Source organism: Aedes aegypti, chromosome 2 (assembly GCF_002204515.2).
Source record: "Aedes aegypti strain LVP_AGWG chromosome 2, AaegL5.0 Primary Assembly, whole genome shotgun sequence".
NCBI classification, from domain to species: domain Eukaryota; kingdom Metazoa; phylum Arthropoda; class Insecta; order Diptera; family Culicidae; genus Aedes; species Aedes aegypti.
Window position 1 is genome coordinate 130,079,271 of NC_035108.1, and position 27,477 is coordinate 130,106,747.

At 37.4% G+C, this 27,477-nt stretch overlaps 1 protein-coding gene across 1 annotated transcript in view; it reads left to right on the forward strand.

Moving 5' to 3' along the window:
- Nucleotides 1-27,477, forward strand: part of LOC5573042 (cyclic nucleotide-gated cation channel alpha-3) — a 194,525-nt gene that overhangs the window by 95,038 nt on the left and 72,010 nt on the right. Inside the window, exons 3-5 of the mRNA XM_021839521.1 lie at nucleotides 10,630-10,781; nucleotides 11,552-11,693; nucleotides 12,031-12,180. Of these exons, the coding sequence (XP_021695213.1) occupies nucleotides 10,630-10,781; nucleotides 11,552-11,693; nucleotides 12,031-12,180 (444 nt within the window). The remainder of the gene's footprint in view (nucleotides 1-10,629; nucleotides 10,782-11,551; nucleotides 11,694-12,030; nucleotides 12,181-27,477) is intronic.

The following is a 27,477-nucleotide window of genomic DNA, read 5'->3' on the forward strand; positions in this document are numbered from 1 at the left end:
CCAACATAGGCTACTTGATGAGATTCACAATTTTGAGCTACTGTATTAGAAGAGGCACGTAATTTTCGCAAAAACTCAAGCCTACTTCTATTACCATTCCCAACTCTGGTTCTGGGGGCAGACATCGTGTTCATTACACTAAAATAAAGCTAGCCAACCACTGTTGCACTCCCGAACACAAACGCTGCGAAGAGTCATCCCAGTGAAAGGACGTCCAAAGGAGTAGTGGAGGATAATCAGCAAAAGCTCCAGTATTATTCCCATGATTGCACTCGAACAAACTCGTTGCTTTCATTCACTGGGAAAATTGAGAGACACACGTACCTACGGGAAAAACACACCAACATCATCAGCAAACACAAACAAACGTTGCGAGTGAGCGAAGAGCCGTTCCTGTCGAGATTCAAATAGACGCTTGGCAGTGGCAGCCGACAGGCTCAACCGAAACCAAACGAGCTATTTTTAGCACCGAGAACAGTTTATCGACCGCTTCCTTGCGAACGGTCGAGCTATTTTTAGAACATTCAGATGCGCTACCATCCAGTAGGTAGCGGTGGTAGTGGAATCCCTTCCGGTAGGACCAGGCAGCTAGGGAAAAACTAGGTTATGTCCATAGTTTACTCGTTCTGGCGTACATTCTCGATGCCCTCGGTACCCAAACAATTACGTCACGGCACAAGAATCTACGAGAGGGAGTAGGCAGGAAGAGCAGTGGAAGTGGAAGCCTATCCGGAGCCAAACCGACGCAGAGGGCAAACAGAGTGGCTGTTTTGTATAAGCCATTTTATGAGACGTTTCGAATCATATGTTTTTTGTTTGTTTACCAGCTTTGAAACTTGCTGGCGGGCCCATTTATTTACGTTTTTTTCTAGCGCCACATTTGGGAGGAGCTTATTCAATAATGGCGTGCAACGAGCTTTTCAATCTTCCCCAGTAAAATTAAAATCAGCAGGCAGGGAAGAATTTATTATATTTACTGGTAACATCAGACATGTAACCGCGTAGTAAAATAGCCAGAAAGAGTCGAAAATGTCATCACCGACAAAAACGTTAGTAGCGCCATTCACATATCATGCTAGTTTTTAAAACAATAACAAAAAGCGGCCCGCCAGAAAACGTCAACCGACTGTCTCGTAAAATGGCTTATTCGGAGTTTGGGGATTTGGTAGATGGAACAAGTTGAGGCACGGAAACGGATGCGAAGTGGAACTTGGTTTCGCATCGGGTTGACCTGGTGTGATTATACCGAACGATAATGGGCTGTTGCATGTTGCAGTGAAATCATTGCGACGTGTATTTTTCTTTAGTCTGTCGAATTGGAGATTCAGCGACGTTCTTATTGTGATGGTAATAAGGCGATAATTATTCAACGATGATTGCATTGCACCGCTCGTAGTTTTTTATGCGATCGGGTTTTTCCAAACATTGATTCAACATAGTTGAAAAGCATGCTTTACAGTTTACAATTTGATTAAGAGCGTTATTGCAGCTGGAATCTTATTTAAAACTGAAAAAAATTGTTTTAAAACTGTCAATAAACGTGGCAATAAAGGAAGAAGGGCAGTTTCTACGGAATGCGCGCTTTCTTCCAAGGGTGGTAAAAAATGGTAAATGTAGATAATTGCATCGAAATGGGCAATCAGTTTGATGGTTTAAACAAATTTTCCGAACACTAAATCGAAGCAGCCTCTAGCCCAGGCTCTTTGATTCAAGTGAAGAAACAAAGAGTTCTGCCTATCTTGGTTAGTTGTTCAGAATTTGGAGGATTTAGGCAAAAGATCTCCATTAGTGGAATCAAGGTTCCTTCCAAATTGCTTAAAAGGAGAATGTCGAGTTTTGCCGGACACTCTGCGCGAACACCTTCTCAAACATCTTGAAAAGAAGAAGCTTAATTTTTTTCTTATGACGACTAAACTGAACGTTTGTTCAAAGTCGTCTTGCAAGGTCGCTCAAGTGGAGAGATTAAAAATGGAATAAATGGTTTACTTGGATCTTCTCCAGTCCAAGTAATTATTATGAAACAGAGCCCCCTATCTGGCATTCTTCGGAAAGGGCTTTCTCAAGAATATTATTTAGTTTATCCTGACAAAAGTGATCTAAATAATATTCAAGCTTTAGAAAAAGCAAGACTTATGTTCGATGTCCGTGTGACATGGGAACATTTCCATAAACCTGGAGGAAATTTCCAGAACCCCACTCAGTGCTGTTGGTGCCAAAAGTGGGGTCATGGAACAAAAACTTGCCGCATGGATGCTAAATGCATGATTTGCGGAGGTTCTTCTCACGCTAAGGACGTCTGTCCGAAGAGGAAAGAATAACTCGCAATAACTTATGCATACCATATAATGGTATCATACCATAATTAGGTATTGTTCAGTTGTCAATACCTCATTTTGGTATTATAATGGTATTTGAAAAAAAAAATGTTTAAAACAATTAAAAATACTTCATTTTGGTATTCGATAGGTATTGAGGACTGGTGGAAGTATTGAACTATTATTGAAAAAATATTTTTTTATGAAAATCCATCACGTATTATTTAGGTTTTACAATACCTGATCTAATTATCAGCTTGGTATTTGTAGAATATGCGGAAGATATTATTTGAGGTATTTTGCCTTTTATGCAGGGCTCCTTCATATCTAATTCAGGTTGTAATGCTGTAAATGGTAATGCTGGGAATGGTAATAGTAGTAGGCTTGAAATTCGCGAAAATCACGTGGCTCTTTCAGTACAGTAGCTCAAAAACGTGAATCTCATCGAGTAGTCTATGTTGGGTGCATGAATTTTCTAAATCGTTAGTGTCATTGAAGGCTCTAAATGCGGGAAATGCAGCGGGAAATACCGTGATGAATCAAAATCCGGACGGTACCAATATCCGGACACTCTGACAATATTCATTAATTGAACGTAAAATTAAATATAATTCTGCCTGTTTTAACCATATTTAGTATTTATGATACTTCTGATCATTCTTCTGATACCGTCGTTGGGGGTGACAATGGGTCAAAAAGGCATACCGTGGTGCATCAATACCCGGACACTTAAACCGACACAAACGTTTAAAATACGTTTTGAATAGGTTTCAATCAAAATTATTAAAAGTCTTTTTACATAATGAACACTTTTATGTTAAAACTTAGTTAAAATGATGAGATTTTCGATAAAATTGAAGATTTAACCATAGAAATAATTAAAACAATCAAGCGTATCTTGTCCTTAAATCCGGACACCTGCATTAAATCATGTCCATAAATCCGGACACTGACGAATCGAAATCCGGACAGCTTGCAAAACATGTAATTATTGAAAGAAAAAATGCAATTTTTAAAATCAACTCGATTTATCGTGCTCCAAGGAAAATATGCGTATTCTGTGATGTATAAAACATTTGATTTTAAACAGTATTTGTAGTTTTATTACCTGAGCTAAGATGACTGTGGCTTGAGCTTCAACATTCACTGACTAGTTCTATTTTTTTCGTATAAATCTACGCACAACATTTTTTTCATTACTCATTCCACATTTATTGATAATTTTGAATGTTTTCTATCAGTTTCACTTGTATATTATGTTTTCAAGCTCAGTAAATTAACGATTTTATTGCACTGTCCGGGTATAAAAATACTTGGCTCCATTCCCGGACAGCCTCTTCTCCTTGATATTTTAGCTATTTTCAACGTAGATTCACTCCATATGTCTGCATCATGGTGTAACTAAACACTTAAGCCATCACTTCATGGATAATTCTGTTTAATTCACTACGCGAATCGTGTATTTTTCAAATGTTTTCGTTACCTAAACGTTATGTGTGCGTTCAACGACGCTATCACCAAATCACTTGCCTCGCGAATAAATGACGGTTGACAAGAGCAACTTTTTCGTTTTTGTTATTTTTAGCTGTTTGGCAATGATAACTAGATTACAAATGAAAGTAAAATGATCAGCTATGTTCATAGCAAAAATTGTGAGTTGAAATATTAATATTAACATTAAATTTTGCCTCTAATTAATGAATATCATCAAAGTGTCCGGATATTGGTACCGTCTGGATTTTGATTCATCACGGTATGTACGATTTGTTTATTGAATAATTATCGCAATTTAGCTCCAATAAACTTCAAATTTGGTGTGTATGTACTTTGATGGTATATTAACAACTGTTCAAAAAATTATTGAAAAATATTTATTCACAGCGGCACTACAAGTGAATGAAAAATGACCCAACCTCACCCCATAGAGGGGGTGACATTGGGTCACTGTTATCGAAATAACTTGTTTTTGACAATATTATTGCAACACCATTCACAGCTGAAAAATATTGATGAAATACGATGCAAACAAGACGAAAAGACATCTAAGATGTTTCACAAGTATGATAAACCCACTTAAAAGCACGATTTTACCAAAAATTTGAAAAGCTATGAGAAAATATATGAGACCCAACATTTATCGTCAAGTTTACATAAATATTCCTGTTTTGTTTCCCTCAAATTATCTTCAAAGTTTCATCCCCATTGCCATAAAGCCTATTCAGTTTTTCCAGAGGTGTACTGAAACAGTGATTATTTTAAACCTTCACAAATAGTTATATTACGGTGCGACATTATTCGATCGATACATTTCAGGCAGATGTTGACGTCATAATCCCGGTATTTCAGTGATCCAACTCATTCGTACTTTCGTGAGATGTTTCAATTATATGAAAACACTAATAAATAATTAAATAAAAAAAAATCCATTTGATAAAATTTTACGATGGTGCTGCGCACGAAACGCAGTTCCTGGTTTGAGAAGTTGTCAAAATGCGTTGCATTGTTATTCAATGCACAGAATCGTCAAGTAGACTTGTTTGATGTTCAGAGATGCTGTATTTAGAAAGAATAAACACATCTTAATGAGGAATGAAAACACCCGGCACCGTAAAATGTCAAAAAAGTGGTCTTGCAATTTAATTTACTATCGTTCTTGCTTGACCCAATCTCACCCCCATTTTCAATGTTTAAGACATCGTACCGAAAAAAATGAAATTTTTGTGGAAAAATCAATTTGATTCCGGAAAATACTTGTGAAGTGTAATGAAAGGACTTTCAACTTTCTACTAATACAACGATAGAGATTAAAGTACATGCGTTATACTTTGCACAGGAGAAATTTAATGTTGTAAATTTTATCTAGTTTCAACATACAAGTTTATTGATATAGTAAACAAAAACTACTAATTCTAAAAATGTATATTGTGATGAATTATGTGTAATAATGTGTTCCCTAACATATGAATGATTAATTCTAGTGATATCAGCGTTATTAGCTGAAATATTTCATAAATCATAATTTTCCGTTTTGACCCAATCTCACCCCCTAGAGCCATTGTCACCCCCATCGACGGTAGTTGCAATCTAGTTATCATTGACAAATCTATATAAATAAAAATGGAGTGGTGTTTGTATGTCACGAAATGGCTCACGAACGGGTCAACGTATTTGAATGATAATTGCTCCGTTTTGTTCCACAAGGGTTCCGACGTGTTTGCATGTAAAAAAATCCCAGGATATTCACCAGAAAAGTAGGAAAAACGAGAGTGAACGGAACTGTCATTTTGTATGGGACGATCCATAGCGTTTTTCAACAGCCTACTTGATGACAAGACGAAGTTTGCCGGGACCACTAGTAATCAATAAACATGCAAAATAAATATGCCACTCCGTCTGGACGTCATTTTTTCGCATCGTTAGTTTATTCGGTAGAAGTGTTGACAAACGCAGGTCGAGTGATTTTCTTGTGATAATGTGTTTCATTTGTATTGTTAGTGAAGTGATTTAAACGGAAATAGACTCAAAACGATAGTTTTACGATTCGGGGTTTGATGTCCCCGTGAAATATGGTGAAAATGTGTACTAAGAGGTGTGATAAGAGGGTGTCCGGAATTATGGCCAAATGTTTTGAATCCGGACATTGCATTAGAAACCCTAGTTGAATCAAAATTAACGGATGTAAAATTAGTGGTAATGAAGAAAAACTTGTTAAACAGCTACAGAAGGCATTATGAGTGAAAACAAAGTGATTTTTACGGAAAAACTGTGTGAATCTATCATTACTACCATAGAAACAAAAGGAAGTGCATCGCAGGTTATTCAAATACAAACAATACTCATTTGTCGTCTATTTGAAGCACTGTGGGTCGCAAAACTGCTTTATATTGTATGATATATGATGTGGAACTTGAGTTCAATACAATTTTCGTGAATTTTGTGCAAATAGTTCAAGTTTTAACAATTGTCCGGATTTCGATTCAATAATGTCCGGATTTAAAGACACCACCTACTTCAGGTGTCCGGATTTAAGGACAAGACATGCTTCACTATTTTAACGATTTTCATGGTAAAATCGTTAATTTTAAGGAAATATTTATCACCTACATTAAAATCTGATTAGAAGTTGCTCATTTGTAACAGAACTTTGATTGTTTACCCATGATTCTCATCAAAAATACAATTTAAACATTTATCGTGTTTTAGTGTCCGGGTATTGATGCATCACGGTAGAACATTTTTCTACAATAATTTTGGGGTGCCCTTAGCAACGGGTGTTTTTCAATGTTTAAAGCTTTCTGCCTACAGCAGCGATGGGCGTTAGTTTCACTGGCTTCGCTGACTGTGATTGGCTTTGATTGGCTACTGTAGAGTGAATTTCAGAATTTTTCCCAACCCTGGTTGTAAGTATTGGAAATTATCTAGTATGGAATAGGGAAAGTGTACCAGTTATGGCCATAGTGGTTCCCTATTTGGCTATATGTGAAATTTCTATAATTATCACATTTTTAATCTGTTTCAATGTTTTGACATCAAGATATATCCTTTATCTTACTGCTAAAAGACACACAAACTTTTAAAATTTGGAGTGATTCAAATTATCGCGTATGGCGAAATAGGGAACCACTATGTCCATAACTGGTACACCCACCCTACCTCAATTTGGTATTCAGTAGTATTTTCTTCTGCTCGGGTGGCCAGTGAAGGAAGGTACCGATTAGTTCATATGCGCGAATTGCGGGGGCAATCATAAGTCGGCAAGGGATTGCCCTTCGCGTAGGCTAGTCGTCGAGCCTCTTGGCAGGCAGATGAACAGTAATATCCGTTACGATAATGGTCGTTTCCGGAATTTCCCTGGTAGAGTATCGCATATTGCTCATTTTTCATTTAACAGAAAATTCTATACCGATATCGTAGCAGGCAATTTGAACTCCTTCCCTTTTCATACTACAAGTAACCGTTCTAATTGTTTCAAATCAAATGAAAAAAAAAACCCTGTCGCTACAGGAAACTTCTACCCCACCTCTTCGTCTACCGAAAATTCTTACGGAAAATCTTAGAAAATGTACCCACTTCAAACGATATGTCTCCCTTTGATTTTATTTTTCTAACTGAACAATTGTATCAAATGATTAATGCAATGTTCAAAGCCACTACTATGACCGAAGCAGTCCAAGTTGGTGTAAAATTTACTAATCACATTGTCATTGAATTACGTTTTTCTAATGGATCCAAATAATAATTTATTTTTTAAATGGAATGTTCGATTCTTTAAATGGTAAAGATGATGAGCTGTTTAATTTTCTAACAGTTAATAACATACATATAGCAGTTATAACTGAAACTTATCAAAACCTGGATCCAAACTCAAAAGAGATCCTAACTTTTTTGATTATCGTAATGATCAAGCCAAGCATGTAGGGAAGTTGCAAATTGACTTGTAATAAGTCAAAATTTGATGTCATTGTTGACTTTAATGCCAAACATCGGTCATGGAATAATTCTCAAAGTTATTCCAACGGCAGATTTTTATTTGATGAGTGCTCTTCAGGATATTTCTCAATCCAATACCCTGATAGTCCTACATGTTTTTCCTCTTCTAGAAACCCTTCTACGATTGATTTGGTCTTAACCGACTCTAGTCGCCTTTATAGCCAACTGATTACTCATGCTAATTTTGGTTCTGATTATGTCCCAGTTACATTCCAAATATCCCAAGAAGCGATACTCGATCCTATCAGCACCACTTTCAAATATTTTCGAGCCGACTGGAATATTTATGACACACATATCGATAGTAATCTTGTTATCATTTCTTTCCAAACAAAACTTGATATTGACAATGCTCTTGAAACTTCAACAAATTCCATTATTGAAGTCAGGGACATTGCAATATCGAAATGGGAAGTAAAATTTGAATCCTTGATTATAGTCGATGATCTTAAACTCTCGATCCATCTTAAAAACGTGAGAATAAGGCAATTTCAACAAACTCGCGATCCTGCTATGAAAATTATATGGCAGGATCAGCATAATGAAAATGAAAATGATTTGCACAATTAAGAAACAAACATTTTAAAATAATATGTTTTAATTGGACCCTTGTTCTAAGCCCCTTTGGAAATTATCTAAAATTTTGAAAAAATCCTCAGAAGCCGATTCCGGCATTGAAGGTGGAAAACAAATTATAACTAACTAATTGTGAAAAAGCTCAAAAACTTGCTATGCAGTTTGAAAGCTCCCACAATTTTTTATAAGGACTTACTAGTCCAACGAAAAATCAAGTTACACAGGACTTCGAAAACATTCTCAATCAAGAGAACGTTTTCGAAAATTCGTGGGAAAATATTATTTAAAAAATCTTAAATTTGAAAGCTCCTGGTGATGATGGTATTTTCCACATCCTCATCAAGAATTTTCTAGAAAGTACCTTATCATTTTTAGTTGATATATTTAACAAATTTTTTTAGTTGGCATATTTGACTGACAAATAGAAAAATGCCAAAGTTGAACTGCAGAAACTTCTAGCTATCGTCCAATCAGTTTGCTTTCCTCCATCAGTAAACTTTTTGAAAAGGTCATTTTGAACAGAACGATGGCCCATATCAACGAAAATTCAATTTTTGCCAATGAACAGTTCGGATTCCGCCATGAACATTCGACCACTCATCAACTTTAACGTGTAACAAATTTGATCCGTTCCAACAAATTTGAAGGATATTCTACTGGTCTTGCTCTTCTAGATATAGAAAAAACATTCGTTAGGAAGGTTTGATCGTAAAATAAAAAAAAACTTTAATTTTCCAACATACATTGTTAGAATAAGAAGTTGTCTGTCAAATCGTAAACCTCAGGTTAATTATCAGAACTCCAAATCTGAAAGATTTCCTGTAAGAGTTCATCAAGGCAGCATTTTGGGACCAATATTATATAATATTTTATCATCTGACTTACCTGAGTTACCTCAGGGATGTCAAAAATTTTTGTTTGCCTATGACACAGGCCTCTCCGCAAAGGACGAAGCCTGCGCGTCATTTGTAGTAGATTGCAATAGGGTTTGGATTTCTTATCTTCGTGTTTGTAAAAATGGGAGATTTCTTCTAATGCTTCCAAAACTCAACTAATAATATCCCACTTAAACCAAAAAAGCCGTATATTTGAAACCTTCAAGTAGACATGTTGTCACGATGAGAGGAGTTCTAATTAATTGGTCAGATGAAGTTAAGTATCTAGGGCTCATGCTAGATAAGAATTTAACTTTCGAAAATTACATTGAGAGCATTCAAGCCAAATGTAACATATATATAAAATGTCTGTATCCACTCAATAACAGAAAATCTAAACTTTGTATTAAAAACAAGCTTTTGATATTCAAACAAATTTTCAGGCCAGCCATGTTGTATGCTGTACCAGTATGGACTAGCTGTTGTAAAACCATGAAGAAAGCTCTGCAGAGAATTCAAAATAAAAGTTTGAAAATGATTCTGAGGTTTTCCTCAGTGGCATAGTACTAATGAGTTACATAGAATATCCAATGTTGAAACATTGGAACAAATCTTTCTTTTATAAATAAAAATGGAATGGTGTTTGTATGTCACGAAATGGCTTCCGAACGGTTCAACGGATTCGAATGATTATTTTCCATTTTGTTCGTCAAGTGTTCCGACATGTTTGTGTGTATAAAAATCCCTGGGTATTCACCGGGAATGTCAGAAAAACGAGCGTGAAAGGAACTGTCATTTTGTATGAGACGTTTCATAGCGTTTTTCAACAGCCTACTTCATGGCAAAGCGAAGTTTGCCGAGACCACTAGTGTCAAATAAAACAAATAGTAATTTTAGACAAAAACCGTTGCAAACTTCTATTGCCACGATCAATGCGTTACATATTTAGGTTAAGTTAGGTTAAGTAAATTGAAAGCGTTTTTTCTCTCTTATAAACAGGTAAAATCAACTCACCTGTAAAAATTCGTAACTGTCAATCTACTTTTTTGGTTCTCTTAATTGGTATTCTGCTCAGAAAGTTTGAATCCATGAAGAGTATTGTGAATCAATTCTCACGCTTTCATATACCTAAACAAGATTGAGATCTATTCATTGAATACAATTATTGATGTGACGCTGTTATCTAATATGCTTCGTTTGCATTCTTTCTCTCGAGGGTTTAATCAACGCTTAATAGGAATTCACTTATAGATGCATAGTTCTCCTGAGGACATCATACACCCCACACATATCAACGGGCCCCATCCCGACCGGAACCCCATTTTTAATCAATTGCTTTTATTCTCTTTTCTCCGCCTCTTCCGGCGCTGCAGCCAAGCTCGACGGTGTCAAGACCTACATGCGCATGAGACGGGTTCCCAATCATCTCCAGGTGAAGGTGATCAAATGGTTCGACTATCTCTGGCTGACGCAAAAGTGTTCAGACGAGGAGAGAGCTGTATCATGTCTTCCTGATAAATTAAAGGTGAGTCCCCTGCTCCACACAAACACACGAATGCCAATCCTTCTTCTCCTCATCATCCTCCATCAGTATCGGTAAGTGGTCCAAATTGAGGTTCTTTCCACCTCCTTGGGCCACTTATCATCGCAAATTCAAGAATCAAGATGCAAACACGCAACCCAACTGCCGGCCTGATGGGAGAGCGATGCACACTGGTTCGGAACCCGGAAAATGTACGATTTTTAATTTGTGATATATAAACGTGAATTTACAAGGGTGGTGTCCATTAAGGTTCTTTTTAATATAAGTATATTAGTAGTCTATCCACCTAGCAGAGCAGAGTAGATTTTTTTTAATATTCGCTCAAATCGGGTAGCACTTTTCAGCAGAGCTGAAGATAATGATAATTGGATTTTTTTTTCTTCAGACACCAGTTTTGTACAAACGTGTGTTCAAGAGTTTATGATGATGCACTCGAAAGATATCTAAAAAAAACTAAAAAAAATCCATTTTTCGGGTTCTGAACCAGTGTGCGATGGGAGGTGTCGATAACGTGGTAATTCGCTGTCGTTTAGCCGAGCCTGATTGAGTAAACTCAATTAGGGGTCGCTTCCTGTTCTGAACTGGGCAGGGTCGTGCGTGCATTTTGATCTTGATTGAAGATGCGAAAGGAGTGCGTGTTTAACGAGGAAGTTGATGTTTGATTGCTGAGAAGATTATGATGTTTGACAAATCAATTTTGTTCATTTCGGTTGTTACTAAAATCATTTTTTTTCCTTATGTCTCTCACACAGGCTGAAATAGCTATAAATGTTCATTTAGATACACTTAAGCGAGTAGAAATTTTTCAAAATACCGAGGCGGGCTTTCTGTGCGAGCTGGTGTTAAAGCTAAGGCCGGTGCTGTTCTCTCCGGGCGATTTCATCTGTCGGAAAGGTAAGCCCTCGCTGTTTTGTTTTATGTTCTTCCGGCTGAGAAGTATGGAATCCAATCATAATTAGATATTTGTTCCGGTTCCTAGCGGGTGGCTATTAGTGTGTCCCAAAATTTTACTACGGTGGCTCAACCTTCAAACGGTACAAAAGTGTATTTGTTACATCTTTAGCTACCATTTGAAGCTCAACCAAGCCCAAGTTGGCCAGCAAAGTGAAATTTTGGGACACCCTAGTGTCTCTAGTCTGCTGGAATCCCGAACATCGTACGTGACGTGCCTTCATTGTACTCTCGTCCTAATCTAGTATGTTCGTAATTGTATTTCTCATTTTTTCTACAGGTGAAGTCGGCAAAGAGATGTATATAGTCAATAGAGGTAGACTGCAGGTTGTCGCAGACAACGGAAAAACTGTTATGGCTTCGCTGAAAGCCGGATCCTATTTCGGAGAAATCAGTATCCTCAACATGGGTACGGCAGGTAAAGCGCTCGGTAAATATGATAGCCAAGCAAAATAATGTTGGTATTGACGTGTTGTATCTGTTTTTCTCCAAAACAATAAAAAAAATCACCACGATCCACGTTCACTACAAGAATAAGAAATCTAAACATTGCTCGAATCTGAAAATTCACGCGAATCGTTCGGACGACCAATCAATGCAAAAAACAACAGCCAAATATCGCGGCCAATCCTAAATTCGAACCAACAGCTCTAGAGTGCTTAAAACGGAAGACCAAATCCTCCCTCCACCCCCGTTGAACACACGCACATTTTCTCCCTCACTAGTAACCGTCCAAGCATCGCGGACGTTTTCCATAGCACCAGAAGCACTCATCATCTACTGGAATAGAAAAAGAACATTTCTCCGTCCACGAGGATACAGATGACTATAGCAGACTGACGCAACATGACCCGAAGTGACTGGAAGAGTCTTATTCTCGCGATGTGAGCTGCATAGATAATAAAGGACGCGTGAAATATCCTCTTCAATTCTAATGGCTACTACTGGACTGTATGTACAATTCTGGGAACGTTAACGAAAGAAGGACAAAACTGCGATGAGCACGACTGACTGCATCAAAATATGTACTTTGGTCACACACATTGCGTTAATCCAACGCGTGTGAGGTTCATGTGAAGGGTTGTAGTCTAACTGGATCTGGCGGCGGGTAATTTAAGTTTGCGAAACTGTTCAATTATTTTTTTTTCTAAAATTATATTTCTTATTCAGATTCAGAAACCCTAGCTTTATGAAGGTTATTGAAACTATATTTCAAGGAATGCCCTCCCGGAGATTCCTTTCCAGGGATGCCCTTTTGAGGATTATTTCCAAGAACGCTCATTAGTGGATTCCTTGCCAGGAGTGCCCTTTCGGGATTCCTTTCTAGGAATGCCATTTGGTGGATACCTTTCCAGTAATGCTTTATAATGCAGTAGCGTAGCTATGGGGCGCGGTGGGTGCGGTGCGCACCGGGCACCGGGTTCATAGGGGCCCCGAAATCATGGTGAATCTTTTTCATAGCAGTAGACATTCAGTTTTCAGAAAATTAAAATTTAACCAGGTGGGGAAAATTAGGAAGGAAACTGAATTGGTAATGTATAGGGGCCCCTGTAGCATCCTGTTATATTGATGAATGTAGCGTTCAATTAAACTGTATGGAACAGTATTTTTTAACAGCACATCGTGTCATGAAATATCCGGGAGCCTTCTATAACTTGAGCCTGAAGAAGCGAGGAACAGCTTTGCAAACATTTATTTTATGGACCAAATTCTGAACCACGCCGGTCTCGAAGCCTTTTCAAAAGAATGTCTGTACTCCCACTATTCCATAGGTTTACAGATTCATCATGGAAGAGCTTCAGGAACTCTAGAGCTTTATTCAGGCCAGAGATCCGTTCAGAAATTATTATCAAGATTTCTCTAGTGATTCCCTCAGGAAAATCTTTAAATGATTTTTTAATCTATGGTAAAAGAAATTTCTTCGCTATTTGCCACAGAAAAACGTTTAATTCTCCCATAAATTGTTACAGGATTTCTTCATAAGCTTCTTTCACTTTTAACCTGTTCCAATTTCAGTACCAAACGCTTAAGTTTAAATCAGAAAAACATGTTTACTCAATTTATGAGTGTTTTTTGTTGGTTGAAGTAAATTTTCCAATAATTACTTGATCAGTTTTTCTGGACCCTTATACAAGACTTTCTTAAGACTCAATAAGAAATCCGGAGACATTTAAAAGGCTTCTATCTTGTAGGAATTTGTCATAATGATGATAATCTTTTTGACCAGAATCAGTGATAATTGTTGGATTTATTTTTTTTAATATCCACAAGAGACGTTCTTAGAGAAATCCTGCATACTCAAGAAAACAGCCCTCTGGAATACACGTGCAGATGCACATACCTGGTTCGATTTTTTTGTATTCCATTACTTTCATTTGTATCATATAAGCAGTACATTCTTAGCACATACCTCACAATAGTGTGGCACATTCAACGTATGTGCAAGCTTTATATCGTTTCAAAGTACATTGTGTGTACAAAAGTGGCAGCTAAGGAATGTTTTCACAGTTTCGCTTTGGATTACCTACCTGGTTTGAGCTTAGCTATAATAGAATGTATATGAAGTAAAATTGGAGAACCTAAAGAATCAAAATCGAAGAGAATATTGTGGTACAGGAAAGGATTGTAGGCCGTTCCATATTTTTCGAAAATGCGAAATGTTTCAAGTTCGTCATTGTAAAGTGTAAAAATTTGAAGTCCGTACGTGGACTCTAAGTGGTCCCCCTACGACCATAAAGGTATTAGGTGTAGATGACCCCCGTGCGCCAAATCGAGCTCGCTGCTCTAGTGCACGCAACATGATGAAAGTGACACATGAAATGTATGTGTCAGGTTCATTGATTTCATTTGAGCTAATTATACTTGCAATGCATACAAAGCTTGCGGTGGGTCACCAAGTGGCTCGGTAGCTTAGTTGGTAAAGCGCTCGTCTAGCATACAAGAGTCCTGGGTTCAAATCCCAGCCGAGCACGTGGATTTTTTCATAATTTCATCCATAATTTGTCCATCTTTACCACGCGTAATGAGTTAATTAATTTAATAACCATGCGGATAGGATTACCGAACAGCTCAATATAAGCGTCAATTCATATTTTAAAATATTTGCCGTTGCCAGCCCTGTTGACTAGGCACATGTCAATTGTATGTTACCATAGCATAAAAGCATAAAAGAGCCTCTGAATTTGACTTCGAACCGGGCTCTAAATCTCTAACTACGCCACTGTTTCTTTCAAGGAATGCTCTTTAAGGGATTATATTCCAGGAATACCCTTTCGGGGATTCCTTTACAGAAATGTCCTTTGGAGGAATCCATTTATAGGAATGCCCGTTAAGGGGAGAAAATTTCTTCTCAGGTATACCCTTCCAGGGAATCCTTTATAGGAGTATTCTTGCGGGGATTCCTTTCCAGGGATAAATACCTGAGATTGCTTTCCAGGGATGACCTTACGGGAATTCCTTTCCAGTAATGCCCTTTTGGGGATTCCTTTTCATGGTATGCCCTTTCGAGGTATGCCCTTTCTAGGGATGCCTTTTCGGGGAATCCTTTCCAGTAATGCCCTTTCCAGGACTGCTCATTTTTGGATTTATTTCCAGAAAGAGCAAAGAATGCACTTTCGGGAAACCCTTTCCATGAATGCTCTTTCGGAGATTTCTTTCCAGAAATGCCCTTTCAGGAATTCCTTTTCAGAAATGCCGTTTTGGGGATTCTACTCCAGGGACGCTTTTTCAAAGATTCATCTCCAGAAATGCCCTTTTGAAGATTCCTTTCCAAAAACGCTCTTTCGTAGATTCCTTTCCAGGAATGAAATTCCTTTCGGGAATTTCTATCCAGAAATGTTCGTTTGGGGAATCCTTTCAGAGGAATGCCCTTTCGGGGTTTCTCTCCAAATAAAGCACTACCGAGGATTTCTTTCCAGGGATGCATTTTCGGGTTTTTTTTTTCAGGAATGGTTTCTCGGGGATTCCTTTCCAGGAATGGTCTATTGGAGATTCAAGATTCTAGGAATGCCTTTTTGGGATCTTTTTCTAGGAATGCCATTTCTAGGATTGCTTTCCAGGAATGCCCACTCGAAGATTCCTTTCCAGGAATGCCCTTTTGAGGATTCTTTTGCAAGAACGGTCTTTTGGGGATCCCTTTCCAGGAATGCTCTTTCCGGGAATCCTTTCCAGGAATGCCCTTTGGGGATTCTTTTCCAGGAATGCTTTTAAGGGGATTCTTTTCCAGGAATGCCTTTTCGAGGATTCCTTTCCAGGAATGCCATTTTGAGGATTCCTACCCAGGAATGCCCTTTTGGGGATTGCCATTTGAGAGATTCCTGTCCAAGAATGCTCTCACGGATATTCCTTTCCAGGAATGAACTTTCGGGGATTCCTTTTTTTAAATGCTTTTTTGAGATTCCTATCCAGGTATGCACTTCCGAAGATTCCTTTCCAGGAATGCCCTTTCATTGGATTCCTTTCCAGGAATGCCTTTCTTTTTTGGATTTCTTTTCAGGAATACCCTTTTGGGAATTTTTCCAAGAAATGCCCTTTTGAGGATTCCGCTCCAGCAATGCCGTTTCGGGGATTCCTTTCCAGAAATGCTTTTTCGGGGATTCTTTTTCAGGAGTGCTCTTTCGGGGAATGATTTCCAAGAAAGCCCTTTCGGGGTTTTCTTTCCAAGCATACCCTTTTGGGAATTCTTATGTAGGAATGCCTTTTCAGGAATTCTTCTCCACGAATGCCCGTTCGGGGTTTCCCATTCAGTTATGCCCTTTCGAGGATCTCATTCCTGGAATGCTCTTTCAAGGATTCCTTCCCAGGAATGCCCTTTCCGAGAATCATTTCTATGAATGCCCTTTCGGGTATTCCTTTCCAAACATGCACTTACAGGGATTCTTTTTCAGGAATGCCCTTTCGGGTATACCTTTCCAGGAATGCACTTACGGGAATTCTTTTCCAGGAATGCCTTTTTGACGATTGCCTTCCAGGAATGTCCTTTTTGAGGCTCATCTCTAAGGATGCCCTCACGGATATTCCTTTCCAGGAATGCACTCCAGGAGATTCCATTCTTGAAATGAACTTTCGAGGATTCCTTTTTTTGGAATGCTTTTCTGAGATTCCTATCCAGGTATGCATTTTCGAAGATTTATTTTCCAGGAATGCCCTTGCATGGGATTCCTTTCCAGGAATTTCCCTTTATTGGGATTTCTTCCCAGGAATGCCTTTCGGGGATTTTTTTTCCAGTAATACCCTTTCGGGGATTCTTTTCTAGGAAAGGCTTTTCAGGGATTCCTTTCCAGGAATTCCCTTTCGAGGATTTCTTTCCAAGAATGCCCTTTCGAGGATTCCTCTCCAGCAATGACCTTTCGGGGATTCCATTCCATGAATGCCCTCTCGGGGATTTATTTCCAAGAAAGCTATTTCGGTCAGGGATTACTTTCCAAGGATGCACTTTCAGGGATCTCTTTCTAGGAATTCGCATTCGGGGTTTCTTTCCAGGAATGCCCTTTCGGGAATTTTTTTTTCCAGTATGGCCCTTTCTAGGATTCCTATCTGTGAATGCCCTTCCGGGGATTTCTTTGCAGGAATGTCATTTCGGAGATTCTTTTCCGGGAATGCCTTTTAAGAGGATCCTTTCCAGGAATGTCCTCCGGGATTATTAGCTTTCATAAATGTCTTCATTTTGTCCAGGATGTTACTTTTAGGATTTCTGTTAGAGATTCCTAATTAATCACTGAAAGGTTTCGGCTTCCAAGTTTGGCAAGTTAGTGATAAGTTCGTAACAAATTAACTTAGTGAAGTCAAGTAGAACAAGTAGAACCCTAATAAGTCTTGAATATTGTTCAAAATACTCAATTAGAAACTTAATCGAATTGTTAGAATATCTAGGAGTTACATATAATACCTTATATCGCTTTTTTGTCAATTCGTTTGCTATGCAATACATTCTGTTCACGAAAATAATTAAAATATTCAGAACGAAAGGTTCCGGATTGTACTAGGGGTTGAGCCTAGACACCTTCAACATAAATAGCTTATATTTACCATAAACTTCACTATAAATCATATGAAATCAATCCCAGTTCAAAATGTCGAGAAATCATTGGTGAAATTTTTGGAAGATTTTTAGTTAGAATTAATGATAGAAGAGAACTGCCCAAGCGAATTGGTCGAAATATCCTCCAACCATTATCCGCTCTTTAGCATTCCTAAAATAAGATTCTTGAGGAATCTATTTAAAAAATTATGATGAAATCATGTGCAGTTTGTTTATCTTTATTTGAGGAGCACTTTAAGTACTTCCTAAGGCAATTCCTGAATCACTTTCAGAAAGATGATCTCGCCAAAATTTTCAGAAACTTAAAGAGAAAATATTGGACAAATATCAAACATGAATCTTTGAAAATGTTAGGTGAGTTTAGGAAAAAAAAATAGTTCAAGGACTTCTGGAAGATGACAAGAATCTAAACTTATACATGTATGGTTCTAATAAAAACAATAATCTCACTATAGCAGAAGTTGAACAATAAACTCACTATAGCAGAAGTTAATTTAAAAACGGTAAGACATTTGTTTTTCAAGTGTTGAGCCAACGCGATTGACTTTAACCCCTTTACCGGCAGCTTCATTTTTTAAACAAAAAATATTAAAACTGCGATAACTTTTTCGTTTTTCGTTATTTTTGCCCCATTGTTTCACAAGCCCTCAAAAAATTCTCCTATTTTAAGAATTTGTATCGATATTCATCATTAGTATTCGAATATATTCAAACATTACTTGGGGGACCGACGTTTTTCTATAACCCCCGTAAATATCTCAGACTACAGTTTTTTTTCAAGTTCGGTCATTCGCTGTTCGAAACAATGCTTCAATGAGAGTATGTTGTGAAAAAATGAAGCAAATTGGTTCAACCGTTCTGGAGCAATGAACATGTTTGTGTACGATACTAATTAAGAACTTGTAAACTTAAAAAAACCTGACTAAATTGACTAAAAACGAAATTTTAGAATTCTCACATGAGGAATGTCGGTCCCCCAAGAAACAACTGAATATTTTCAAACCCAGATACCCAATTAACAATATCGACGCAAATTCTGAAAATAGAAGAGTTTTTTTAGATCTTGTGAAATAACTGGTGCAAAAATATTGAGAAACAAAGAAGTTATAGCGATTGGAATATATTTTTATTGTGAAAAATTGAAGCTGGCTGGTAGAGGCGTTAATGTCCGAATTTTGGAATTTTATTCAAAATAAGACTTCTTAACAAGGTTGTGGAACATTTCGGTTACGGGTTACGAACATTGCAGTGACTAGGTTGGGCTTTGAGATTGTAATTTATATCTCTATTCAGATTCAGATAACTGCAGATTTTCTGTTCTGAAAGTAATAGTTTCATGCCACGATCAAGACTACAACCTTCCCAAAGTTCCATCAACTTTCGTTTTCTGCTGTTCATATTTGACTGCCTCTCCTGACAACACACACACCAAGCCCAATATCAGCAACAACGACCCATTCGCCTTTTTCACAATTTCTATTTCTGCCAATCAGTCCATTTCTAGGCTAAACCATACACTCTAATCGTCGTTGACGTCGTCGTAGTCGCTGTCGTCGTCGTCGTCGTCGTCGCCATCGTCTTCGTAGTCACCATATATAGTGTGATTCAGAAACAGTAACCTTTAGGACCCAAATACGAAGCGATGTGAACGTAATACCGTCTCTATGGAATATCCTTTCTGATCGTTTGCATAATCCCTTTTTAACTGACCGCCCCTTTCCACCCTAAGCCAGTATTGTCCCTTAAACTACATCAACACTATAGTCGGTTTTCCCCCCCTTCGAATGAATGCCGTTATTTTCCTTAGGGAGCTAGAGTAAAAACCCCGCTTTTGTACTGTCATTGGCTTCTATCGTTTATTGCCCTACCAAAAGAATTTTCCAGTTGTCCAACCGTACCCAGAAATTCCGAATTTTGTTGCGATATAGTCTGCTCCATTTGCTTGGTTTAATCCATTATTTATGAATATGTCCACGTTAGTTGCGTTCCTCTACATCTGTAGCTTTCTCGACTATTCTGTCCCCCAAATGAAACCCCCTTTGAGCTTTCCTTCTCTCTAGAGTGAACAGTTTCGTGACATAGAAGATTGCGCGGATGTATTCTACTAGTAGAGCCTAGATACAAGCCCTAGAGCCGAATTAACAACCCGAACATAATCGCTGTAAAACTAAAAAAGGACAGAGCAAATCACATTCTCATCAAAGTATTAATCAGATCTTAATTAAATATCTCTATATATATGAAATGCTTTGCTTGGCTATAATACCTTACCATAAACTAAAAAAAACTGTCATTCGATGTTTTAGCATATAAGTCTTTCATATCCGTTTATATCTCGTTCATTCATTCTCGTTCAAATCTCTTCATGCTATTTTTTTTATTCTCTGAAAGTTATCTGATTTTCATTTGTTTGCCATTGTGTACATGCGTCTTTGTGTGTTGTTCCCTTCTTTGGTCTCGCTCAGGCGATAGCATTCCATTAAATATCTTGTCAGCGGAATCATTGTTCTCTCGAACGTTTCGATGGAATCGATTTAATTTTAGACCAGATTCGAGGTTTTCCCTTTTTGGAAACCGCAATTTCATTTGATATCCGTTCTGGCTTCTGTTACTCATCGTAGATAAGCATCGATTTCAATTATATTTTTCATGTTTTGTTCTCATTTCCTTCGTGTATGATACCACACTCTTGTATGATATCTCACATCTCTTGGATTCAGTTCTAAGGGACATATATTGTGGCCTTTCTTTATTATATTTCCGCTTTCCTGATGACGGAGTGAAAAAAAATCCACAATAAATTATCGATATGTTTTAAAAACTCTAAATTGGTTTCATCATCATCTGGCATACTTTATTTTACGTTATTAGAGTTAAAGTTTCTTGAAGTGTGGAAATAGTTAGAGAGAACCCTAAGAGGGGAGATTGGGTTGAAAAGCATTTCTCCATCACTTAATCTAATTCAGTCAGCAAAATATGCTATCTATATATAGAAACTGTACTGAAATTATCAGAAAATCAAATATATGCGAAAATGCATCAAATGTATACTTCAAATAAGAATACATAATTAATATTTCACTTCAAGCTGCTGGAGCAAAATCTGGATATCAGATATCAAAGTTTGCTACAGACGCACGTGTCTCTCTATTTTTGAGGTATCAGCGTTATAAATAGAATGACTTTTTGATCACATTACTTGAGGAAAATGGAAACTTATGAGAATACGTGTATGGGTCTAGATTGTATGGAGGCACCAAAATAGATAATTTTTAGAAACTAGATATGTGTACGAGTATACAAAAAATGATTAAAATCCATTAAGTATTCACTGAGCGGTGAGAGTTTTAGTTTTTTTTTCTTCCACAAGCCTATACGGGTTAACATTTTTTGAGGAATTCAATAAGGTACTAAAAATGTTCAAGGAATATCGAAGGGTGGCTTGAAAAAATTGCTTCACATGCCATCCATTGGAAAAAAAACTTAGTAGGGTTTAAATTCACTGAAACGATCTGTTACCTGAGGCAGGGAATCGTCAAACATCATAATGCAGTGAACAGGGTTGGTAACCATCGGTTTCGTCACTGACCGATGACGAAAAATTGAAAAAAATATTCAGTGCGTAAAAGATCGTCATTTTCTTTGTCTTCAATGACTGACAAGAAGACCACGACGAAACAAAGCTGCAAAAAGTCCACGAGTAATATTTTTCGTCACTCTTCCCGTCACCCCTCCGCACTGAACCAACACAAGCTTCTAATCGTCACCGAGCGCACAATTGCAGACAAAGAGAGTCTGAGCTACAAACTGCTACTCAACAAGGTGTCTTGTGTTAGCAATTGGGCAAGCACATTTTCAAGAAGTTGTGTTGGCACTGTCGGTAGGCGCGTGCTACCGATAATCAAAAAGTTTTTTGTTCAATTCCGGAAGCGCGCAGATTTTTTTTTTGCGAGTTCCTGTTTTGGTCGGCTTTTTAATTAGCTTAATGAAGTTATCCAGTACCATACCAGCCAGTAAATTTAATTTGTACTAAAACGTTTTAGTACAGGCAGATATCCAGTACCATACCAGCCAGTGAGCTGTATATAGCATGGAAATTCAAGTTCCAAAGTTTTCCAAGCGTGAAAAACCAATTTTCATATCAATATGTTTAAATCACATGGCAATTGCACCATCTAGTATGCTTTAACGCGACAATTTTTTATTTTATAAGAATTCTGCGTACTTTATCTCACTGGATGAGAGTTCTATCCGATCCAGTGAACTGAAATTTTCACAGCCGCTTTTCCGATAGTAGTTTAACAGTTTTCCATGAAAATATTTCATGGCTAACTGTTTTCCTATGATGCCGAGACGAAACTTGTAGTTTTCCTGAAGAAATATTAATTTATTAGAAATCCACATACTTAATCTCACTGGATGGGAGTTCTATCCGATCCAGTGAGCTGAAATTTTCACAGCCGCTTTTCCGATAGTGGATTAACAGTTTTCCATGGAAATATTTCATGGCTAACTGTTTTCCTATGGAGCCGAGACGAAACTTGTAGTTTTCCTGAAGAAATATTAATTTATTAGAAATCCACGTACTTAATCTCACTGGATGGGAGTTCTATCCGATCCAGTGAGCTGAAATTTTCACAGCCGCTTTTCCGATAGTGGATTAACAGTTTTCCATGGAAATATTTCATGGCTAACTGTTTTCGTCTCGGCATCATAGGAAAACAGTAAGCCATGAAATATTTCCATGGAAAACTGTTAATTTACTTTTGGAAAAGCGTCTGTGAAAATTTCAGTTCACTGGATCGGATAGAACTCTCATCCAGTGAGATTAAGTACGTGGATTTCTAATAAATTAATATTTATTCAGGAAACTTTCAATTTTCGTCTCGGCATCATAGGAAAACAGTTAGCCATGAAATATTTCCATGGAAAACTGTTAAACCACTATCGGAAAAGCGGCTGTGAAAATTTCAGCTCACTGGACCGGATAGAACTCCCATCCAGTGAGATTATGTACGTGGATTTCTAATAAATTAATATATCTTCAGGAAAACTACAAGTTTCGTCTCGGCATCATAGGAAAACAGTTAGCCATGAAATATTTTCATGGAAAACTGTTAATCCACTATTGGAAAAGCGGCTGTGAAAATTTCAGCTCACTGGATCGGATAGAACTCCCATCCAGTGAGATTAAGTATGTGGATTTCTAATAAATTAATATTTCTTCAGGAAAACTACAAGTTTCGTCTCGGCATCATAGGAAAACAGTAAGCCATGAAATATTTCCATGGAAAACTGTTAATTTACTTTTGGAAAAGCGTCTGTGAAAATTTCAGTTCACTGGATCGGATAGAACTCTCATCCAGTGAGATTAAGTACGTGGATTTCTAATAAATTAATATTTATTCAGGAAACTTTCAATTTTCGTCTCGGCATCATAGGAAAACAGTTAGCCATGAAATATTTCCATGGAAAACTGTTAAACCACTATCGGAAAAGCGGCTGTGAAAATTTCAGCTCACTGGACCGGATAGAACTCCCATCCAGTGAGATTATGTACGTGGATTTCTAATAAATTAATATATCTTCAGGAAAACTACAAGGTTCGTCTCGGCATCATAGGAAAACAGTTAGCCATGAAATATTTTCATGGAAAACTGTTAATCCACTATTAGAAAAGCGGCTGTGAAAATTTCAGTTCACTGGATCGGATAGAACTCTCATCCAGTGAGATAAAGTACGCAGAATTCTTATAAAATAGAAAATTGTCGCGTTAAAGCATACTAGATGGTGCAATTGTCATGTGATTTAAACATATTGATATGAAAATTGGTTTTTCACGCTTGGAAAACTTTGGAACTTGAATTTCCATGCTGTATATACTCACTGGCTGGTATGGTACTGGATATCTGCCTGTACTAAAACGTGTTAGTACAAATTAAATTTACTGGTTGGTATGGTACTGGATAACTTCATTAAGCTTTTTTAATTGGCACCGATTAGTTGTCTGCCTTTCCATTCAAGCTGAATATGTTCAACGAAAACACATACAGAGAGAAACGGTAAAGATTTTTCGTCGCGACGAGGTGCTTGGTTGCTGGTAGTTGAGCATCTAAGTTTGCGCTGAGCTGAGTTAGTGACGAAAACTTTTTATTTTTCGTCACCGTCACTGATAGTCTGTCGAATCCGGCGACTAATAACAACCCTGGCAGTGAATATGCTGCTTTATGCTTAAAGTTTTTGCTCCTTTGCACCTATAGCGGTGTATCAGTAGCCATAGTGGAGGGTCCCATAAGAAATCAATGGATTGGGCCTCTTAAAACATACATTTTATACATTCTATCGATTAATACGTTAAAATTATATATTTAATGATTCTATCACCATATTTTAGCAGTTTTCCCTTAGGTACACAACTAATGGTACATTCGCCCTAGTCTTATAAAATGAACAAAACAGAAACTAGGCATGAAACAAAACTTAACCGAAAATGTACCAAACAGGGAACCGAAAAACAAAACGTAACCTAAGATTAATTTTGATTCTTCATCAAAGGTTTAGGCCAAACATTTCCGTATTTTTGTAAATCCTCGTGACATTACGACATTATTGCTTAGTATTTTTCCATGAATTGCTCTGCTTGTATTTTTTTTTTTTGATTTTTTCTAGGAATTTCGAAATTTAAGCATTTTTCCAACGATTTGGAGATTATTCCGAATATTTCTCCAGGGGTTCAATAGGGAACTATTTCCCGTGAAATTCCTCCATGAATTTGGTTTCTAATGTCTCAAAACTACAATCTAGACTTTTTCAAGATTAACCAAGACTCCATATGGAATTTCTCCAAAGATTATTTTCGATATATTGCAAGGAAGTACTAAGACCTCAAGATTTTTATCCAGTGATTCTTTCATCAATTTTCATAGTATATTGTCCGAGATTTCCGTTAAGAATATCATCACAAAACCTTTGTCAGATCTCTTAGAGTGACAACTGTAAAATTCGAATGATGGAAAAAATATGTGCAGCAACTCCTGTACAATCTTTGGAAAAAAATATCGAGGTAATCCTTGAGAAATTACTAGAGGAAGTATCGTTGAAGTGCTCAAGGATCCTCTAAGCATCCTTTGAAAAATCGTTGGAAGAATTTCTGGGATAATTGGTAGAGGAGTCTCTAGAAAAATTTCTGTAGAGATCTCTGTAGGAGTTCCTGAAGATATTCCTGATAGAATCTCTTGACAAGACTTCTAGAAGTTTTCTCAACATTCTTGAATAGTCACGATATAATCTTTGAATTTCTCTCTTGAGCCTGTAGAATTTTGCATGATAATTCACTGCATTTCGAGTAAGGAAAAAAAAACTTAAGGGATCATTCTGGTTAAAATTGAACCCTCCCATCAAAAATTAAGTCTTTTTAGAGGTGATTATAGAACGAAGTCACACCTCGAATTTTCAAGAGCACATGACTTGAGAACCAAACAGCACTCCGCGTTGAAAATTTATCCCATTGGTCACTACCAGCAAGCAAGTAATTTGATTGGTTTTCAACGAGAACTGTAGTCAGATTTTCCAGTCTTGTGCACTTGAAAATTCAAAGTTTGGCTTCCTTTTATTATCACCTTATAACAGAGACTATGTCTCTAGAAAGAGACCTGTAACCAGTCCTACACCATTTTTTTTTTCAAATTAAAACTGATAAGTAAATCTGGGGCCCAGATAGCCGTAGCGGTTAACGCGCAGCTATTCAGTATGGCTTGCTGAGGGTCGTGGGTTCGAATCCCGCTGGTCGAGGATGTTTTCGTAAAGTAAATTTTCTCGATTCCCAGGGCATAGAGTATCTTCGTACCTGCCTCATGATATACACATGCAAAAATGGTCAATCGGCAAAGAAAGCTCTCAGTTAATAACTGAGGAAGTGCTCATAAGAACACTAATCTGAGAAGCAGGCTTTGTCACAGTTGGAACGTAATGCCAGAAAGAAGAAGAAGTAAATCTGTATGTTCAACAACTTGAATATTAAAACATAAGTAGAATAAGCATAACTTTAATTCAGGTACCAAAAAGAGATCTAAAGTATTTTTTGAACGTCATAAAACAGTTTTACTTCATATAATGAAAATCTTACAAAAAATATTTAAAAAATCTAGTTTATTCTAAAGTATTTTAATATTTTTTCACGAGAACAATGGTAGCCGGGCCCTCACATTTGTTGACCCAGCCCTGTGTACAATAGAGAAGAAGTGTTAGACGCTCTGCTCGAATAGAATCAGTCACGAGTTGACGAATTGACATGTTTCAGATGAGGAATCATAATCTGATCATCGCTACATCTTCTTTGAACATTCAAATGTAACTGCGCAGACCTTGCGTTTTAGGAATCCCAGGTCAACAAACTCTATATTAAATAGGTTGCAATAACATTTCATGGATACTTTCCGTTAATTGAATCTCCAAGTGATTTAGATGATGCTTAAGAAGATTTTTAAGAAGCATGTCCTCTGCGGTCTGTAAAGACTACAAGAGGTATCCCACGATGGAATTCCGATCTGACTAGACTCAGAAAACAATTTATTCAAATGCGGTAAAAATTTTTCACAAGAAATGCGGTGTCAAAGATTGATTTTTCTTGCTTAGGGGTTGTGATTTATATAATTTATATAATTGGAGGACGTTTGGTCAAGATTTGTATCTCAAATGCAAACAGCAATACAAGAAATTAGGACAGACGCCGTTCAACTGGACCAGTTAGCTCACAAGGCGTACAAGAAGGCTCTTCGATCTTCTGAACGATAACATTTAAGTGAAGTCAGTCAGCTGACCAAAATCCTTACACAACACAGCGCAACAGAAATGACTTTTTTGCATGTCTTAAGGATCAAATTATGTGTCTCTAGTAGATTCGGGGTCGCTTAATCTGATGCCGTTCTTATAAACGTTCCAGCACGTTACAATTTTTAGCTACAGGTCGCCAAAGATGTACAGTTGGTTTCATTGATGTTTACATTAAATTTTAAGTTTGATTTATCAACCGTTTTTGTGACTTAAAGCCTGTCCACGATAAATTTCGGACACTGATGGCGGGTGTACCACAGAAAGTTCGAGAATTTTACAGAAAGAAGGATTAACATCCTTGTCAACTGTTTATTTTGTAGATATAACTCTTTTATTCTGAAATAAACAATTGTTTTTGTTGAATTATGAGTAACTTTTTTTTGCTGCCATTATTTGGGTGTCCGAAATTTAACGTGGACAGGCTTTAATCCACGAAGCATGCAAAATAGAACCTAAACTATCAATTTAAATATAATTTAGTTAAAATTGCAAGATAAAATTTACGTTAAATCGACTTTTTCAACATGCGTGCAGTCTCCACACAAAATTCTTCGTTTCTCTTATATGGCAGGAGATCTTTTTAGTTATCAGTCATAAAAATTCAAAACGACACTAAATTTAAATACGATAGTTTCTGCAAAGAACGTCACCGCCACCATGACTTTAAACCCATCAAAGAAGTGCGCCGGAGAAGCCCCTCAGAAAGTCCATTTCCGCTCGTTTGTCGGAGCGTGGAAGAAAACTTACTCTGCGGGGAGCGTAGACTACACTTACACTAGCATCCAGTAAGGGGTAACAGGTCTGCCGAGTCAAATTTGTCCGGGTGGGAATTGGATGGGCTTGCCATTTTGTTAC